This window comes from Anser brachyrhynchus, assembly GCF_964034855.1.
Source record: "Anser brachyrhynchus genome assembly, chromosome: 9".
Classification (NCBI taxonomy): Eukaryota; Metazoa; Chordata; class Aves; order Anseriformes; family Anatidae; genus Anser; species Anser brachyrhynchus.
Genome location: NC_137703.1, coordinates 9,350,029 through 9,370,276, shown reverse-complemented (window position 1 = coordinate 9,370,276; position 20,248 = coordinate 9,350,029). Strand labels below are relative to the sequence as shown.

At 46.0% G+C, this 20,248-nt stretch overlaps 1 protein-coding gene across 6 annotated transcripts in view; it reads right to left on the bottom strand.

Moving 5' to 3' along the window:
* SENP5 (SUMO specific peptidase 5) overlaps positions 1–20,248 on the bottom strand; it is a 174,902-nt gene that overhangs the window by 39,247 nt on the left and 115,407 nt on the right. For 2 of the 6 annotated variants that reach the window (XR_013954901.1, XM_080604317.1), the window contains 7 exons: positions 11,478–13,058; positions 7,956–8,061; positions 7,655–7,802; positions 6,975–7,022; positions 5,009–5,086; positions 2,244–2,381; positions 466–549 (listed from right to left, as the gene is read on the bottom strand). Coding sequence is in view for 5 of the 6 variants with exons in the window: in XM_080604317.1 (XP_080460443.1) it covers positions 466–549; positions 2,244–2,381; positions 5,009–5,086; positions 6,975–7,022; positions 7,655–7,802; positions 7,956–8,061; positions 11,478–12,435 (1,560 nt within the window). In the remaining variant the exon portion in view is untranslated. Of the gene's footprint in view, positions 1–465; positions 550–2,243; positions 2,382–5,008; positions 5,087–6,974; positions 7,023–7,654; positions 7,803–7,955; positions 8,062–11,477; positions 13,059–18,723; positions 18,841–20,248 lie in introns of those variants that run through there. The other 4 variants (XM_080604314.1, XM_080604316.1, XM_080604315.1 and 1 more) reach the window with 4 other exon arrangements.

Below are 20,248 nucleotides of genomic sequence, written 5' to 3'. Positions count from 1 at the left end.
GTGCTACAAACAGCCCTGGAGACCAAAGCTCTCTATCCATAACAAATATAAAATATAGGCAGCAGCAGCATTTGCCTGTTCCCTCCCTCACCAAATCCCATCCATTTAGCATAGTTCAGAACAGTCCTTTTGGGAGAAGTTAGGAAGCTGAGTCTCCAGCTCACTCTGTCCTTGACCTTGCACCAACATCGGCACCAGCTACAGGTTTTGCTGCACAGATATTTAACTGACCAGAGATCAGGCTCAGATCACCAAGTCACTTACAGAAAGTATTAAAGACCTGGAGGGAGTTGAATGAGTGACAGAGCTTTAATTCCCATGTGTAACCACCCGTGTAGCTCCTACCACCTTCCTTGTAGTCAGCATGAAACAATTCACTACTTATAAAAAATATATGGGTTTAGAAGCAATCTCCTAAAATCTGCCAGAAAGTCAGACTCCGGGACTCGAGGGGCTGCCATTTACCTTTGTCACAGCAGTCTGCCAACCCTGAAGAAACTCGGGGCGATTCTTCTCTTTTGCTTCAGTCAGCAAATACTTTCGAATGTTCTTTATAAAGGAAAGGGGAAAAAAAAACCAACAACCCACTATTATTCACCAGCTAAAAAACAGGAGGGAGACACTGACATCTTTGTTGGCAACCTTTTGACAATGAGGACAAATTTCAGTTATCATTAAGCATTAGGAGCTCAGCTCAGATCTGAAGGTAAAGAGATCAGCACCTTCTAACACCAAGGCTTATTCTGGTCCATCACGGGAGACTTTAACATCCCTCAGCCCCACTGCACGCTGGCATACTTAATGCTGGGGTAGCTGTGGCACTCGTACACAAAGTCAGAGCGCTCTCAGACATGCAGAACTACACCATGCAGTCTCACACGTGCTCTCTCCATACTTACTCAGCTGACACCAACGCCTATACTTTCAGGATGATAGCCTGTTCCTGCCCAAATTTCGGTACAAAAAGCTTTGAGTTCTGCAGCTAATCAGCAAAGCTCCAGGGAGTGTTTTAGTGACATACAGGAAAAAATAGTCTGACACAAGAGAAGGAAGCAAGATAAATGAGCCTCTGGTCTTGGGTTAAGCAAATCCTTCTCCTTCTCTGTAAACAGGCTGGTGGTTTATAGCACAATTTAAACACACTCCAGCACACTGAGGTTCACCTTAATGGGTGGACCACAGAGGAATTTTGGGTATTGACCCCCTACTCCCCAGAAAGGGCAAGAAGAAAAGTGTTTCATGTTCGTAAGACAATTAAGTCAATTCAGTGCAAATGCCTTGCCCAGAGAGGGATGGGAGAGGCCACATTGCAAGGCCACGGGAGAGACTGCAGGGCTGCTGAGAGGGCCTCTGGTTTACGCAGCAGGTTCAGAAGCTAGAGAGCAGGAGGTCTCTCGCTCCCCGAACAAACATTAGCTTCACCTTCAGCAAATGCCAGAAGGAAGCTCCTATCTTCATTCAGAAGTCCTAGCTGGGAACTCTCCTGGGTACAATAATTACTACTCTGCTGTAAGCCAACAACTACACACAGTTAAAAATAGAGGGCTGCTACATCAAACAAGCAATTAAGTTGACAAAATTAGCTTTTGTAAGAGGGTCATTACAATTCGCTAGTCCCAGCAAAAACTTCCTGACTGTTCTTCACAAGAAAGACTGATATTTTAACTCCAGCGTTCAGGTAGTAGCTTCAAAAGGTTGCTGGTTTATAATCAGAGGTACTCACCCCGTACTTGTGCGGACAGAGGAAAAAGGCAACACACTGTTAATAGCACAGTAACACATAAACCCCACTGGGCAGCACTATAGCATCTTCAGTCCTGTTCTCTCACCTAGGCAACCTCCTCCAAAAAAGGACCCCAGTTTGTCATTTCCTAAAGGCAAGCCCTTTTGCAGTTTAAAGAACTGCTCTTACTCTCCTTCCGACTACCTGCTTAACCAAGGCCCTCGGCTTCGAGCCCCTGCTTTTGGTGGGAGTGACAAGACAGAGCAGTAAGAGGTGTGTGGATTACACAGTCAGGCTATTTAGGCAATACGCAATCTGACTTCAACTCCCTGGCGTGGATTCTCTCTAGGACCCCACAGGTCTGTGCTTCAGATTCCTCCTCAGCAGAGCAAGCTGATTCTCATTTCACAGACAGCAGGACAACAGACACATTGCATTTAGAGTTTAAGAGAGAAAAGGAAAAGGGGGGTTGTTGGTTTAAGAAAACAGTTCAAACTTTGCAAACAGCTGCCACTCTTACCTCTACACAAAACTTAAAATGAATGCCTTGGGAATCATAAAATGAAATGATTCGACTGGGGATGTTCACAGTAATGAGGGACCAGTGGACTTCCAGGTGAATAGGAATTAACAGGAGAGTCTTTTTGAACAAGTCCACCTGGCAAGAAGAACAATACACATTAGAGACGATTCCACAGGCACAACACAGCAAAGCATGCGATGAATCATACCCAAGTCTCCTACCCACCCACCACCCCCTAACTGAAGTTTTTCAGTTCTCTTCCAATACTCTCCTCACGTTTCTCTCATACACAAACTTAGGAGCAGACACAAAAACACAGTTACAGCACTGAAAGTAGCTAAGGAGCATTGTGTAGTACCAGAGCTAGTCACCACTGTATTTGTGGCAAAAGTCTGCTCACATTACACTTCAACAACTGCACTGAAGTTTGAGTAACAATGGGAATACAACTGAGACTCGATAGGGGTTGGTCACATATCTTCGGTAATGGCATTCCTGCAGCATGAATACCACTGGCTTCTACGAGATCTGCATCGCGGGTAGGTGACACATCACGCAGCTGTGCTGACAAGCACCCCACAAACCCAGCAGGCTGGTGGAGTTCGCCTCCCTCTGCCATAAGGCAGGCTCTGCGCCTGGTCTGAGGAACTCAGAAGAGGAGTGCTCTGGTGAGCAGAGGAAGGGAGGGGGAGAAGACAAAGTAGATTCATGCTTCCTTGAACTTAATGCTGTAGCAGATGTACCGTGGCCAAAGGCGGGCAAATGAGGGAGAAGGTCTTAAAGTACAGAACAAGGAGATCAGATACAACACCCCCAGTGTCTGTGAGGCAGATGAGCCCTTACGCTTTTGGAAGCCAGTCAAGCCAGGGCCTTTCATGATCTTTCTTCTCCCAGCTCCTCTCTAAATGGTTGTCTAATTGCTGGGTTTTTGGTGGTATAGTACAGAAAATAAGCAGAAATAGAATAGTGAATTAAATTAACTCATCCTGTGGAAAGATTTCTGTGCTGCCTTTTTTTTTTAAGCACTGTGCAATTTGAACAGTACATAATTGCTGCACACTGGTACAAGGCAGGTCATTTGTAGGAAAGAAAAGTGTATTTTTTGAGTAGCAGCAGGAAGCAGAAGGCAGAAAAAGGTCTGAGCACTCGCAGCAGTTACCAGCAGAGCCTTGCTCCCGACAGTGTGCTGATTGTCACAAGCATCCCTGCTCCCACCTGCAGCAACTGCTTCCTGACCACACTACAGCACACTCGGTACACAACGATCCATCATCCTCAGAGAGGAGAAGGAGATGTGAGCCAGCAGCAAGCCCGGCCCTCAAAGGAAAGCTGGAAGAAGACAGATGAACTACACCTTCTGTGATGTACTGCAGCAGCAGAGCCCGGCTAAACTCAAGAGTCCTCAAGTGGCCCTAGCTGTAGGATGGCTGCACGCATGCAAACCTGTAGCAGGAGAGTGGAAACAGGCAGCCAAGAGCTGGAAGAGTCTTTAATGAAGACCCGATATACAGAAATGATGGTGGCAACCTGGCGTTGTGCCAGCGAGACAGCGCAGAGCCAGGTAGCTGACATGACAGTGGATCAGAGCAGGAGCACCAGTGTGCTCAGCAGCCAGAAGGACAGACACGAGCAGGAGCTATGGAACCACAGCAGCCACAGGCAGAAGAGCACGTCCTTCTGGGCTTTGGCTGCCTGTGTCCCAGAAGAGCACGTTTATAGAGCCCGGAACAGTACTCTTGCGTGTTTGAAAAGCAGAAACAAGTTCCCCTTAATTGCATATTGCAGGATGAGGCAGTCTACTTGAATCCTTCCAAGGGAAACTCTTTAGCTCTCGTCCTTGCTTTAGAGATTCTTCAGAAATTCAAGTATAAACATCTTTAAGTAACTGTCCTGCTCTCATCTGGTCCCTCTTCAGCTGCAACATGAACACAGGCTCTGGTTCTGCTATCTACCTTCACTTCCTGGGTTTTAGACTGCTAAAGAGAACTTTTTTTTTTTTAATCCAGCAGAAATAAGTACCAATATTCAGTGTCCCTTTAAAGAGGTTTTAATAAATTATATGAATAGATTTTATATTTGGATAATGAGTTCATCTCTAGCATTTCACAGATGTGTGCTATTTAAGAGCTCCTGCAGAAAGATCATACATTCAAGCGTGGTCCTTGATTAGTCTTGCCTCATCTCCCACATTAAAAAGGACAAATGTTCACAGAAAAGAGTGCTGCTCTTTTATTAGCTACCCCAGAAAATATTACAACCCATGATACGGTGTGGGTTCTGGAAAGCAAGGCAAATGCTGTCCTCGCCATGAAAACAACAGTATGGATTATTAATTACTGGTCTCTATTTTCTGCTAATACCTGCATATGTTACTCAGGAGCAAAAATTTTATTTTAATCAAACAATCCGAGTTTGAGATAAATGGAAGAAGCAAAATTAAGTTTGCTCTCCAGTAGATTAGTGTACCTGGCACTGTCAGGAGCAGTAAGAGATATTTCTTGCAGCTAAATTAACAGCTTGCATGAACATACACAAAGAGATAACCTACCACTGAAGATGAAGCTATTCAAAGTACAGTTTCACAACGTAAGCAGGCCAACTTCAATAGTATCACCCTACTGATTCTAGTGACCACAGCTCACTCTGTACAGCTCCTTTCCAAATCCATCCTTTCCAGATAACATATTGCACCCAGTTTCAAGTTAGTGATTCAACCCAGCCCCCAAAAACCACAGCACTGACAACGTGGAGTTAAACGATACCTTTTTAGTCCATCGTTTTACCCCATTATATCCTTTGGTAACGAGCTGTCTATGAAAAAAGCTGTTAAAGAAATGAACCTAAAAAAGAGAGAGAGGAGGAATGAGCACAGAAATCTTCATGCACAGTCATTCCCCCTCCCCCAGGAGAATTTATATAAAAAAACTTGCATTGAGGCATTATTTAATGCAGGTTTTTGAAACAGAACCCCAGCAGGGACAAACAGAGGCTTTGCCAAGCCTAAACTATCGCTGTTTTCAGCGGACAAAGAAAGCAAGCTTTATTTCCCCATAATATATGATGTGAGTCATTGCAGCATTTGTATTTACACTTTGGTATCTCCAGGCATATCATGTTTAATTTTTTGTTTGGGATGGGACTGGGAGAAAAACACTGGGACAAGGAGTTAGTTTTTGCTGTTCTTTACAGGGATTAAGGAAGAGATCATTGGGCTGACAAAATGGGGGTGGTGAAAAAGGGAGTAACTTTGGCTTCTAGTTGCTGGAAGCTCTGAGACTCAAAAAAAAAAAGAAATCAAATAAAATTTCATCGAAACAGTTATGAGATTTAATCCAACAACATGGTCATTTGTATTCAACTACTATGACCAGCTCCAGACTTCAGACAAAAACTGTATTGTGTTATTTAAAAGCATTTTTAAGTTAAACCACATCTGTTTTTTGAGTAACTAAAAACCTACGTTTATGGAAAAAAAATGCAGACTTATGTTAAAAACAATTATTTAGCTCCAGGTTAACACTGTTATCCCCTGTGCTTAGCTTCTTGCAATTACAGGAATGGATTAATACAAATGCAAAACTGCAACATCTGTTTTTGATAATTCTGCTAGTGTAGAGGTGGTAGAAGACTTGAATTATTACTTTAAAAAAGTTAGAAAATTCAGCATCTGAAAATGCAGGCTAACAGCCATTAGCTATGCCAGCAGACTTCAAAACCACATTCTGAGGTACCAGCACAAAATCTCCTATGAGGATTTCAATTACGCACTATGAAGAAAAAGCAGACACAAGCAAACAGATACAATCTCCAATACCACAACCCTAGCACACGCTCAGGAAGTACAGAGAATACTAATGAAGAATCACCACCACCACCACCAATCAAAGCAACAACGCTCTTTCTTCTGAGCCTGAAGATTTTAAGCGTTGGGTTCTGCAGAGCTCATCTAAAAATGGCTTTGTTTGGCTCTTCCTTTGTGGTCTCACCTGAAAATTGTTCAGCTCTACCAGTAAACAGATGGCTTTTTATAATTGCCGCTGCTGCAAATTTAGTGACAGAAGAGGGGGTTGTTGTTTTCTTTTCCATTTTTTTTTAAGTGCCACCAACAGTTAGACACTGCTGTTGGATGGCAGTAAATACTCTGCTGAGGATGCACAAACCAGCAAGTGCTGCACAGAGCCACTCTGTGTCCATTCCCCTTCAGCAGGCAGACAGCAGAAGCAGTTTGAGCTGCTGTGGTCCCCACAGCTGCGGGGTGGGTGAGCACAAGCAGCACATGTGCGTGGCTCATACTCCGCCATTCATGGTCTGTCATCTCAGCAGAAATCTGTATTTAGTGGAAATTTCAGCTAAAACACCAGACTGGTGAACAAAGGCATGGATAAAGAGCTTTAGAAGCAGACAGGATGGAGACAGAAACCTTCAGGGGAGAAGGGACTGTGGGATGGGAGCAAACAGGGCACCTATCCTCCACAGGTAGGTCAGTAACATCAGGCTAGCACGGAGACCACCTGCAGAACTAATGCAACAGATTCCTGAAACGAGTGGCAGCACTGAAAACTGTTTTAGTGCAGGAAAGGAAGAAAATTTGAGCAACAGACAGCAACAAATTGTAATGGAACCACTCAAAACATCACTGAGCTAAATCTCGATCCTGTATCTGAAATATTCATCCCTTCCCTCTCAATCCCTCATTAGGTACATTCACATAAAAACAAAAACCCTCACCTTTTCAGGGACTGCATCCATTATGAGTTCACCATACATGTTAATTATCTGCAAGAGTTAGTAAATATTTGAGTATGTACAGAACAACTTTGTAAAACCCAAATTCACAAGTTCCCATAACAAGTAGGGCCTTTCCCACTTAAAGCAGCAATAAGGAGCTGAGCAATTACAGTAACATTCTGCTGCAGTCTGAAGGACAAGCGCTCTGGAACTAATAGTGGTCTGCCCAGAGAGAGACTCTGTAACTGGCTGCTTGAAGTCTGCTTCAATCTGAAATGCAGTTTAATTCAATTTAAGTGTACCAGTGCATGCCCTGGGAACTACAGCCTTCTTGGGTTTTTGGCTGGGGGCCAGTCTGCTGCTTCACTCTGCTGTTCTGCTTTTCTACTATTGAGCTTGGGGCCAGGGGGAGACCCTAAAACACACGTGGGCAGCCATTATTTTCTCAAAATAGTGCAGTATCATTTCTGCAAAAGGAAGCAGCTTAGTTGTGACACCTCCTGTCTTCCAGGCTTGTAACCACTATTACTGCACTTGCCCTTGTAAAAGCTGCTCCCCACATTCTCTTACTTCTCAAGTAAGGAGAGCCCACCTATAGTGTAGAAGGTGAGCAACTGACACCCTAACAAAAAAGGGCTAAAAAGGGGTAAAGAACCGCACAAACACCGAGCATCTCTGACCTGGTCATTCAGCCAGTTCTGGCCTTCCAGTGTAGCTAAATCATCCATATCTAGCATGTGCTTATTATAGAAGACCCGGAAATTGCAAGTGGAGGTTTTTGGATGTTTTTCCCGGTACTTCATGATTTCCCTGGTGATAAAAGGTTTTCTAAAACGGGATTGAAGAGGCAGAAAAAAGTAAGTCAATGTCAAGGTCATATCAAATAAACTTCTAATCCTTAAGGTGTTAGACACGGAGCACGCGGTAGCAATGCAAGCAATTTGTCCTTCATAAAGTCAAGAACATGATACTGCTACACACCTATGGGAGAAATCTTCATTAAAGACTTCTTTTAATCTTCCCATGACATCTTTTTCACAGAGTGGAACTAAACTGCCATACTTCTTCATAACTTCATCTAGGAATCCTTTAAATATACCAGAAAAATGAAAGCACAAACATGTGAAAAAACAAACAAACCAAACCAAACAAAAAACCTGCAAGCTCTGATAGTCACTTCTTCCTAGTATGAGCAGCAATCATTCTGCACCCAACCAGCATCACACATGGTAAGTATATATTAAAAAAAAAAAAAAAAAAGAAAAAACAAGCTTAAATTGGCAACACAAATAACAGCGGGATTGGGGGGAGGAGGACAAAAATAAAGAGGCAGAAATCTGATCATTCAGCTTTAGAGGAAAAGATCAGACCCCATTCATGCCACATACACACATATCTACATCAAACTAATTATACCAGTACTACGAAGAGAATCCAGCCCACTGCCTGTTTCAATTAGCATCTTAAATAATGTTACCACAACATGAAGAGCTATCAGTTTCTGCAACAGTTCTCATTGAAAACCCAGTCTCTTCTCCTTATGGTATGCAGAATTACTTTCCTCAGACGTTAACAGCTCTGGTCTGCGGAGTGTTTGCAGTGTTCAGCTCCCCCCATCGCCAGCATTACAAACAGAAGGGACACCAGACAGATCCCAGCAAGGCTAACTCATTCACCCCAGTGTCCTAGTGCCCTTGTCTGGGAAAGCACTGGACAACCCTAACACCAAAACTAAAAGATATTAGCTGGAAATTAACAAAGAGATGAATACTGGACATTTTTTTTTTTCAAAAGCCCCCAAACCCAACAACGAGGAAATAGATTTCTTTTTTTCTCAGACACAATACTAGAACAGCGGAGACACAAATCCCACCCAAACATCCAAAACTAATTTTAGAATGAAAGAGAACAGAAAGCAGGATTTCAACACTTACTAGTGAAGAAGAGAATAAAAGACTAAGTTCTCCAGCTCTCTGAAAATGAGCTTCCAAATGCAGCAGAGAACATGTGTTGTATATACAGAAGGAAAGCTGGATGTGAGAACAGAGCCCAGGGAAATCGCACTAACCCAAATTCCAGTACCCTTCTCAGGCCTGGGTGTGAGGGGAGAGGGTATCCCTGGATGATGCAGTATGTGCCTAGTTCTCTGCTTACTAAGACTCTAAGGATATTTCCTGGAAACTTTCAAAGATCAGGATGGGAAGAAGCAAGACAAGAAAATCCTGACAGAAGGAAGTGCCAGGAGAGCAGCAGTAAGGGAAGAACAAAAAAGAAAGGAGAGGGACCAAGAACAAAACACAGAGAGGCAGGGAAAGCAGTGGAGATACAGCAAGAACTACACCTGGAGGTGTCACAGAAGGAAGGGAGGCTCGAAGGCTGAGATCAGACAAGCAAGCATCCTTCACGAGGAGATACCCTTCCCTGCAACTCTGTCACACACTTGCCTACAGCTGTTATCCCCTACATCTTAGTAGACTGTGACAGGAAGGGTATTTCTCACTGATTAGAAGTCTACATAAAAAGATGCATGGGACTTTTAAGTGTACCTCGTTCTCTTAATCTATAAAATGTTAAAAAGCTGTTTGTTCATGCTCACAAAAAGAAGGATTGTTCTCAGAGTTACAACTCACAGTAGCAGAGCTCTAGGAGACCTCTAACTCCGACCTCGTTTGAGCTGGTGTAACTGAGTAACTTTGGAGGAAAATACGGAGTTCAGCTCTGATACAAGACCATACAATTGTTACAAAGACGATTTACCAGAGTCCTGTTTGATACCTAACAGTACCTCAGAACACACTAAATGCTGCTGCCCATTAACATCCACGGTCAGCTGCGACACAGGAATTCAAAACTCAAGAGCATCTACACTAGAACCGTTGCCAGCCTGGCAGTATCTTTCAGGTGTGCCGTTAATTCTTAAAAACACTCCCAAACACACAAGAAGTTATGTACAGTTATACCAAAACTAAAATGTTTTGCAGGTTTTCAGCTGAGAGAAGTATGAACGTGTAGATAACGTAGACCTGGTGTCAGCCCTCAGACAAGAGCCCCCAGCTGTGAGGAAAAGGGGAACCTACTTTCATTGAGAAGCTAGGTAAGAATTCTCTTAAAATTGCCAAAGCGTGAGAAAGTTTAGTGCATTTGCTGGCCTTTTCGTTTCCTTCTTTTTGTTTTTCTGAAGCTATTCAGGCCTCCCACAAACAGGAACACGATGGCCTATCAGACCCCAAAGCTTTAACCTTGAACTACCCTGATACAAGCTGGGCTCTTGACTGTTACAGAAGGACTGCATCCCTTTTTCTGCTGGACAAACTTCAAAACTCCTTTGCAGAAGTGGTCTGCTCGCTGTGGTACCATAGTTTTTCCTCATTTTTTTACACAATGCCTGGTCCTTGCTGGATCACGTGAAGTCAGTCACAGAGAAACACATCCCACACTAACTTGCAGATACGGAAAGCTAAATCATATTCTGAGGTCCAAACTGTCCTTCTTCACATTGTGCTTTAGGGATTCACTCGCACATTTGCAGGGGAGGGAAAGGCAGAGCGCTAGGCAAGGATAAAAAGGAGGGCAGAAAAATGAGAGCACGTCAAACTTGAAGCAGTCCCTTTAACACTAGCTGCCACTAGCTGCAGGTTTGTGGGGATTTACAAAGCCTGCTTCTCCAAAGGAAGACTTCAGGCATCAGAACACTGCTGAACTTGAACACTGTATTAAAGGTAGCAGGGGGCACAACACCTTACTTTGCTGCTCCTTACTATGTGCATACTATGCTGGTATACATAACTAAGACACCAATTACTATTTTTACCATGGTCCACGTTAGAAACTATCAAATACTGCATGCTCAGCACTGACTAAAAAAATCCCAAAGCCTTTTTACTAAGCCTCTGCTCCAGAGAGACTAGTTCTGCCTTTTTAGAAAAATATTGTCTAAGAAGATGCATTAAACCTACTTCACAAACAATCATGGAGAACAGCAGTTGACAATGACCAATACTTGGCTCTTAAAACCTGGGTTAATGAAATTACATGGGTTAGTTTCAGACAGAGCAAAAGGTAAGTGAAAAACACCAGAAGGAAGTGTTAGAACACTAAGGGTTTTCATACACCAAGTTAGGAATAATAATTAACAACCATTTAAAAAAATTGGAAGTTTCAACCCTATATCATCTTCTGAAATCACGCGATAAAAGACATTTAAAGCGTCTACCAACAATCTTCCACAAAGATTCCAATTAAATTACACTGCATTCTCTAAATAAAAAGCAGAGGCATTATCCACCCATCCCTCAAAAACAGCTTATCAGATAAGCATTAATTTGGCCTTCATGCAGTTCTCCGCTCTAAAGCCTCATTTCATTGAGTGTTATGCTAAGTGCCTTTTACAATTCGAAACGAGAATCTATTTCAATAAAGGAATTAAAGCAACATGTGAACTCCACGATGCATCCAGCAGTTTTCAGGAACTCCCGGGAGCCCAAAGATGTGTAAAAGGTATACCACAAAGCCACGTTGCCAACTGCTCATCGGCCACCCCAGAAGTTTTCTGACTGTTCCTTTTGCCTCCCTTCTGAGTTCCTGATTTCAGTCCCGTGCTTTCCGGGGAAGGCTCCTCAAGAGGACTTTTACAATACGGATGATCTAGTAACTTTGCACTAAAAACGTCCAGGTTTAAGGTGCCCTCCACTTCCATTTGGCTAGAGTTGTCCTCATTTTGTGCCAGCTCCATGGATGAAGGTCCATTTGCAAAACTGTCACTGACATCGGAATCCTGCAAGGAGGATTGTAGCGGCATCATTCCGTCTACACCCATAAGCTCACTCGGTTCCGCATCGTCTTGACCCGAAACAGCCATTTCCTTTCCTGTCACAGAGATCGAAGTGTCAGAAGAACGATCCTCTGCCAGAGCCTCGGCAGCCTCCACACCGGGCAAGGTCCCTGCCTCCGGGGAGGCTCCGGCACGCAGTTCGGGCAGCACAGCGCCAGCAGCGCCATCCTGCCCTCCGGATCCCGGCTCCTCAGAACCCAGCTCGGCACACGGCAACGCGTCCTGCGCGCGGCAGGTCTCAGATGCATGTACTTCCCTCTCCTCGCCTGCAGATTTGGGTGTATTATTGTTCATATCTGATAAGCTGTACCGGTTCCAAAGACGGTCACTTTTCGATTTCCAGTAGGAAAACCAATTACACAATCCACCTTCGAAATCCCGCTGGAACGTCTCTCGATGGTCCCTTGTAACTTTCTCCACCCACCTTGGCTTGATTTTTCTCAGTTTGCAGGTTTTGCCTCTTGCTCGAAGTTCTGGGGATTTTCTAATTCTATACCGAAATTTAACCATAGAAAGTTTCTTATGCATCATAAATAAAGATCTCTTTTTTACAGTATTATGGCTAAATTTGGACCTCTTTCTAGTTGTCAAGGGGCCACAAGTTCCATTCCACTCCTTTTGCAACAGCATTTCCTTTTATAGTTGTTGAAAACTACCAGGACTGTGTTGCCCACACCATTATTGCTTTCTTCCACACTATATACAGAGCCACCTTTCTTTACAGGTAATTCAGCACCATGCTGTGTACCACATGAGACATAATGGATATTGCCAGAGATGCTATTAAGAGTAGCGCCAGTTTCTAATTCTTTGTTCAAGGGATCTTCACTCTGAAAGGATTCATTGTTGAGTTTTCTTACTGCTTCTCCAGACGGGCTTTCAGCTCTCTGATAGGGACAGGATCTTTCTGCCCTCAGTATTTTTTGTAAGGAAAGCTCTACAGGTCTACAGCAGGTTTTTGATAAGTTTCTGCATTTAGATGCACATCAGGAGCCAACCTGCTTGGGAGCTCAAGAGCCTTCCTTTTGCACTGCAGAATTCTGTACAGTTTGTTGTGATTTAAGCTCACAATTAGCCGAGCACTCTGTCTTTTCTTCTTAGCTAGGAAAAATTGCCTTTGGAAGCAGTATTTCCCAAGCTTCCCAAATCCAGTGGTCCACCTTCTAGACTGGGCCAGCAACTGACTTCTTTTCAGAAGCAAATTTCTTCTGTGTTTTTTCATTTTTCTGCTGCATTATGATCTTGAAAATCAGCTGAAAGAATAAGGGAAATGAATTCAGAGTTATCTGGACTGTAACATAATAGCAAAACACCCAGGCACATTCCTCAGTCAACAAGCCTATCTGAAATTCCACCCGTCCTCCAAACACAATCCCACGTTCCCGGGGACATTCTCACTCACACCAAAAGGGAAAAAAAAGCAATAATTTCAATGTCTCGGTGTGTAAACAGGCTCTCCTCATTTACCTTCCCTTGAGGTAAAGCAATAAAGAGGTAATCCCCACCCGGCCCACGCTCCCAAATGTAATTTCTGACTCTCTGGCCTGAGGTTAAACCTTGTTCAGTACCCACGTTGTGGAGCATGCACGGTTAACTAACTTGCCCCAAAAGGCTTTTCCAAAACACAACTTTGAAGTCCACGTTAGCCAACAAGTGTGTGCAGGTACCCGACTCCATCCCGTTGCACAAACGCTGACTCTTGTGCAACAAAAGCCTGCAGGCACTCTGAGGACACTTCACACGCTCACACAAATCTTTCCCGTAAGGGACCAGCAGTGTCCGTACTGCCACCCCAGAAATTCTCATGCTCTGACTCCACGAAGAAAGGCCCGGCTCCCTCTCTGAAGTGGTTCCTCTGTGTTTACAGGAACAGCACGCTCCAGCAGACAGCAGAGCCATCGGCTGCTACAACCGGGTGTACCTCTGCACTAACAAAGCAGTGCCAAAGCAGAACTCCAGTTAATCGTGTTAAAATACCTTTCCCAACAAAAACCTGCATCTCAACGTGTGCAGTAGGGGTATATCTCCCACTACAAGGGAGTGTAAAGCCTGCAAGGCAATATATGTTCATTAACTGCACCCAGTTAATAGGCTAAAAGTATTAACTCAAAGGTGGAAGTATCCCGAAGGGGAAGGCATCAGCCAGCCACGCTATAGGATGGTGCACGTGAGCTGTTCCAGCCCAACCAAGTACATCCTGTACTGTATTTTAGTACAGTTTGTGTTTGTCTCAAGTTCAGAAATGGACTTTGTTCCCCCCTCCTCTAACCCCCGATGCTGATTTACAGACTATTATTACACGTTTTTTCCATAGCCACGTCTAACTCAAGCATGACATGCATGTACTGTCTAGCTGAGAATAAAGCAGCTTAGACATGGAAATAAAGCATTAACACTTGGACTTTAAAGGCGAACAGGAATGCTAGGCACCTGCAAAAACAGGTATTTAAAGTCAAGCTTGAGAAGCTCTTCATATTTTTACTCTACTAATCTCATATGTAAACAGGAGGTGACAATTTTTTACTTTGTTTATTTTTGTGGAGGGGTGGGAGGGTAACAGAAATGCCGTGGGGATAAAGAGCATCATTTAGGACTTGGGTAAGGTATTCGCACCACACAAAGCAGTCAGGAGTCGCTACCTACGACTTCAGGAAGAACTGGGCTACCTCTGCTGACAGCGATGTGCAAGACCGTACAGCTTCACAGTGCGAATGCTGCAATGGTGCCTGGCTCTTTTGTAACACCGCTCATCACCACACAACTTAGTTACCATAAAAGAATCAGGACGTAACATTCCATCAAGCCCATTTTCTCACACTTGTCTTCGAGCACTTGCTTATTACTCCACACCAGATCCAGTTTACGCCTGCTTTTACACCACGAACTCCACACGTCTGTGTATTGTGCACGTGACCTACAAAACATTCGAGTTGCCCCAGCGAGCACCAGCCAAACCACGTTCTTGCGAGGACAGCTTATTCCAGCCACACTTCCCAGGTGAAACAAACCAACCCGGCGAGATCGCTACGATCCCAACAGTGCCACGTATACGAGGGGCTCCTGCTGGCTCTGTGAGTCTCGAGCACTCCAGGAAGAGCCCAGCACATCGAGGTGCCAGTGCCACTGCTTCTCTGTCTCAGTAACACGTGCATTCACCCAGGAACCTACCTGCTGGTTTTTAAGAACACTCTTGAAGAGTTTGGGGTCTCTGCTTCTCTCCTTTTGTCTCTCACAGCAGAGTCCAACGAGAAGCACCCCCTCCACGGACACCGCCTCAGGTGCGGAGGCAGGCTGAGCAGCCGCTGGCTTTCTGGGCAGCTTGGGGATTACACGGGGCCGAAATGCCTGCAGCTGCCATTGTTTTACCCACAGCAGACAGAACTGATGATCACAGTGGGAAAAATACTCGGCTAGATCCTAGCAAAGATAAGCCCTGGCAACAAAAAGAACCTGAGGCAAACTTGAATTGTGAGGCAAGAGCGGTGCCACAGTTTCTGTGCAATCAATTGCAAAAGCAATCGAAATGGCTCATTTATGCATTAGTGTCATGAAATCGAGCTTTAAACTGCAACAAAGGAAGATGTCAGGGAAGCTACTCTACCCACCTGTTCCTCTGCTTTGCATTATAACTGAGATCATTAAAGAAATGCTTGACATTACAGCTCAGATGATTAAAAATGCTTCATGCTTGTCTGTGATGCAGACACCAACTTCTCTGCATTTAAAGGTATTTGCTGTGTGAAAAAGTTTCTGCCTAAAAACAGGGAAAAAAGTCTGATTATGCCATTTCATCCAAGCAAACCTTTCCTGCCTTCCCATCTCCTTTTTCAAACATAATCAATGTGGAGTTTGGATTCCTTTAAAGCAAAGGCCTCCGAGGAGCAGTTAATCCCAGTCCTAGGAGCTGAAACAGTTCACTTTGCTAATAGCTGTATTACTTAGAGTGACAAAAGATAATCCATCCGCAAATATTTCATTAACAGGTGCTGCTTGAAGAACTTATTTTCCGTCAGTGCTACGAGAGTATTACTGGTTTTACTTAGCAATGTAAATCAGCAAGGCAAAAGCGAAGTGCACTTCAAAGTGCACTGCTAGGAAAGGAACTGAAATGAGCAATGCAAGACCCAAAATAAAGCAAAGCAAAGTTTAAGGGCCTGAAGAAGTCACTTCTTCGCCTCATACGTTGGAACAGGTGAAAAACCTCAGAAGTCGGGACCCTTTCACCATCAGGTGAGTCATTTGGCTAGGAAAAGCCACACCTTCGCTACACAGGGATGCTGCCAAGTCCATACCAGCAGTCTCAAGCCCAGAAAATCCCCAGATGTCTATCTTCCAATGACAGTAAGTGTAAGAAATTTACTGTCACTCGTCCTCACCCTTTCAGCTGTGTTTGGCATACCATCTGCAAATGATTAACTGTTAAAAGGCACAATCTCCTTTGCACTACATGAACACAATCCTGAACAGTTCCAGCTCTGTACCAATGGTGGACTCTGGTTACACACGTGCCTTGCACTCACATCTTTTAAAAACAGATTTGGGAGCCCCTCAGTACTTCAGCTTTCAGAACAGAGAATTATCCCAAAAGCTCTTGGTAAGCTACAAGCGAGCATGACTTTATGTCAACGTGACATAAAACTGGCCTAAAGCTCCCTGAACATCTGCACAAAGAAGGATGAAAGGCCCTTGATCCTACACTCAGTAACACAGATACGTGTTATATTTTCATGAGAGCAATTAACAGCACGCTCCATTTGCAACTTACATGCGAGCTTACATGGTTGCAGCCCCAAGTGAAATCAGATACTGGGAAAGATTCTACATGTTCACATCCTTCAGCAGTTTTAAACCTGTTACAGTTTAACTGCTAATTAATCCTTGGCAGTTTTAGAAAGTCCAGGTTTTACCTAAAAGGCACAAACAGAAACAGGAAAGGCAGCCCCAGCCACTGCTGCTACCGGCCCTCTACGCAAAGGCTTCTCGCTGCCACCTGAAGCAGCAGAGCAGGGGAACCTGCCGTCTGTGCACGCACAGCTCCGGCACAGCTGGAGGCTGCAGCAGCACAGCTACAAGGGGTGCAGGTGGCAGCGAGCACCAGACCGAGGCACATGTAGCAGGTAACTTGGTCGCAGCCGGCTCGCTAACTCCTGGCACTGCTATTCAAAGCACAGACAGCGCTTGTTTTGAAGAGCATCAGTAAGGTAAACAAAGCGAACAGCCTTGGGCGCGCTGCTTTGCGTGGGCAGGAGTAACTCAGGCACCGCCTGCTGCCACAGGAGGCTGCAGCTCTCGCAGGCACTCAGCGAGCCCAGCTTTTCCCCGCAGACATGTGGGGCAGGCTCTCAAGGACAGGCGATAAGCGGGAAGGAGAGCAGCCGGAGCTGGAGAGCTGTGCAAGGTGCCCTCCCCCCCCCACCAGCATCCAGCACTGGAAAGAGAGAGAGGAAGCTGGGCTCTCGAAACCACCGCGAGGCCAGAAGTGAACTGGAACGGTCAGGAAGTCTGAACTGGTTCAGTTACCACACGCAGAAGTAATGCAGGTTCACGGCACCGGGAACTATCCCCTCTCCGCTTTCTGTTCTGACCCGCTCAGCACATTTCGGTGACTGTTATCCAAACAGTAAGTTTTGTCCCAGAGGTGAAACGAGCTCTAGGGAAACGCACTTCGACAAAACCTAACGTATTAACGCAAGGCCGCGCAGAAATTGCCAAAGTCCAAGCTGACCAGCTCACGGCGGGACAGGGCAGGGCGTGGACGGAGCTGGTGACCTGTTATCACAGGCAGCCACCGCAAGGCTTCAGTGCTCACGGTTAGTTTGGTCTCTTCCCTTCTCTGAATTTCAGCTTTCAGGAACTAACCCACAATCTCACCCAATTGGCTACACACCTGCTAAATTTATTCCTGGCAAGATTTTTTAGATTTATTTATGGCAACATCCTCCTTTAGGCAAAACTAGATTAGCGGAGATACGCATGTCAGATAAAGTAGCATTTAAGAGAAATACCGTCAAAAACCAGGATGATGAAAGAGCAAAACTTCTAGATTAAAGAGTCCAAGGTTACTTTTGTACTAATAAGGCATAAGGACATAAGTCATTTTTAATCTTCAGTTTTTAGGTGGATTTTAATGAAACATCATTCAAACCTTGTCCTCTCCTTCCTGAACGCCCCTGCAAAGCAGAAGCACAGAAGTGGCTGAAATAAAGCTAACAGACTTTTTCATCCAAGCCTCGTGAAGGGGATGGGAACTGGAATTTCTGCCAAGGTCCTGGCACGTGTCTGGGATCGAGGGTCTCCCTGACTTTTTCTCTTAGTCTTTCCTTAAAACACATGCATATTTTTGCCGGTATTAAAAACATCTTCGCTTGGCTTGGAGAAAAAACGACTTTTTTTTACTGATGTTAGTGATGCACGTACAGGTAAGGGAAGGCGAGGCTTCTGCCAGAGGCAACCAGCTCCTCCTCAGAGCTCAAAGTCTGGGCTGGAGCGGGTTTGCGCAGGCGACGGCCGCAGGGAGGGCAGGGTTGCTGACCCCTGGCTCGCTGAAGCATGGCCGTGCCACCACCGCGCCGCGGGGCAGGGGGCTGTGCCCTGGCTCGTAGGGGCTCGGCGAGGGGCGAGCAGAGCGCCCTGGGGCAGCCAGGCCCCCTGCCCGCACAGCCAGGCGAGGCTGCGAGCAACAGCTAGCTCGGGGCCGACAGGCCGGTAACGGCTGAAATAACCTTGCCCCGACCCCCAAGCCCCGTCCTGCAGCCGCCCACCTCCTCCAGCGCCCCGGGGCTCTCCCGGGCCTCCGCCTCCCTCCCGCCGCACCGCGGGGACGGCGCTGCCCAGGGAGCGGGGGGCGGCCCCCACGGCGGGCAGCACCGGGGCAGAGCCGCTCTCAGGTGCCCTGCAGCCGCCCGGCCTACGCCTCACCTCTGCCCGCCGGCGCCGCCCGCCGCATCCCGGCCTCCGCCAAGGCCCCGCTCCGGCTCCGGCTCCGGCTCCGGCTCCGCTCCGCCCCGCCGGGCCCGAGCGCCCTGCGCCGGCGCCGCCGCGTCAGCCCTGCGACGGGGCGGGGGGCACGGGCGGCCGCGGAGGCAGCGCGCCTGCGCCCGGCCGGCGGGGCCGGGGCCGGGGCCGGGGCCGGGAAGGACCGGGCAGGGCCCCTCGGGAAGGGCCCGGGCCCAGGCGGCGGGGCCGCGGCCGCCTCCCTCCCGCAGCTGAGGGAGACGCTGCTGGAGGGCGGGGGACGGGGCCTGCAGGGTGCCCCCTCCTCAGCAGGACCCCTTAGTAGCCTTTTTTTTTTTTCTTAATAATAAATCACTGAGGTCTTAATCTGTGGATGTGTTTGTGAAAAATAAATAAAATAAAATACCATAACTTAGAGTTCTCTTGTAGTTAACTCCCATCACACCATAACTTGAGGACTTCTGTAGTTACTCCCATCACACCGTTAACTTGAGTTCCGTTGTAGTTACTCCCACCACACCGTAACTTCAGGAGTTCTCTCTCTCGTAGTTACTCCCACCACAGCATAACATCAGGAGTTCTCTTGGAGTTACTCCAGCCCTAGCAGCCTGACAAAACCACCCGGCCTGCAACCACAGATCCGGGCACGCCTTCCCCTGGCTGTGGTGGGGGCAGTGGGATTTGTCCCCTCCCTGTGGTGCCTGCTGTGGGGCACTTCACATCTCTGCATCCCGGTTCCCCTTCCTGAAGAATGAGGAAGAAAATACTGTCTGTTCTGGCTGGTGTGCTGTGTTACGGAGATGTCATGAAAGTGGGAAGTGCGCCAAAGCCATTTTTGTTGCTGGGCGGAGAAAGGTTGCACTTCCTCTCACCACTGGGTAGCCCCTGTGAGGAGAAGCTGAAGGAATTTCTCAAAATAAATAAATAAATAAAAAAAAGGCATAAAGGCATTGAAGCAGGGAAGATTGGGAAACAGGCACAATGCATCATTTTTGCTAAAAGTCTTTAGAACGTGAACTATTTTGTGATCATGCAGTATCCATTATGCTGTGCATTCCTCTAGGAATTGCAGTATCCAGGCCATGGGTTGTGAAATTCTGTAACAAAGAAATAAAAAAAGGGATATGGAAGACAATGCGGTAACGCACCATCAGAACAGAACAGTCAGTGCCAGACTGAGAGTTGCTGGCTTTTATTTGTTTGTTTGAAAAAATGTCCAGGCCAGCTCTCTCATTAAATACAGTGCTTTCCTAAGCAACCATTTGCTCTTCCTGTACAGTAAATCCAGCCAAAGATGGGCTAAGCAGTTTCAGAGCAACAGGATGAGTCCTCTGGCCTTTATGAAACACACAGTAAACAGGGTGCACAATGCAAGACTCAGGCTGTGAAGGTAAAACAGAATATAATAAATGGAAAGAGGATTCCTCCCCCAACCCATCACAGTGCTGCTGTGTTCCCTGGCTCTCTAACAGCACCTCTGCACTTGAGT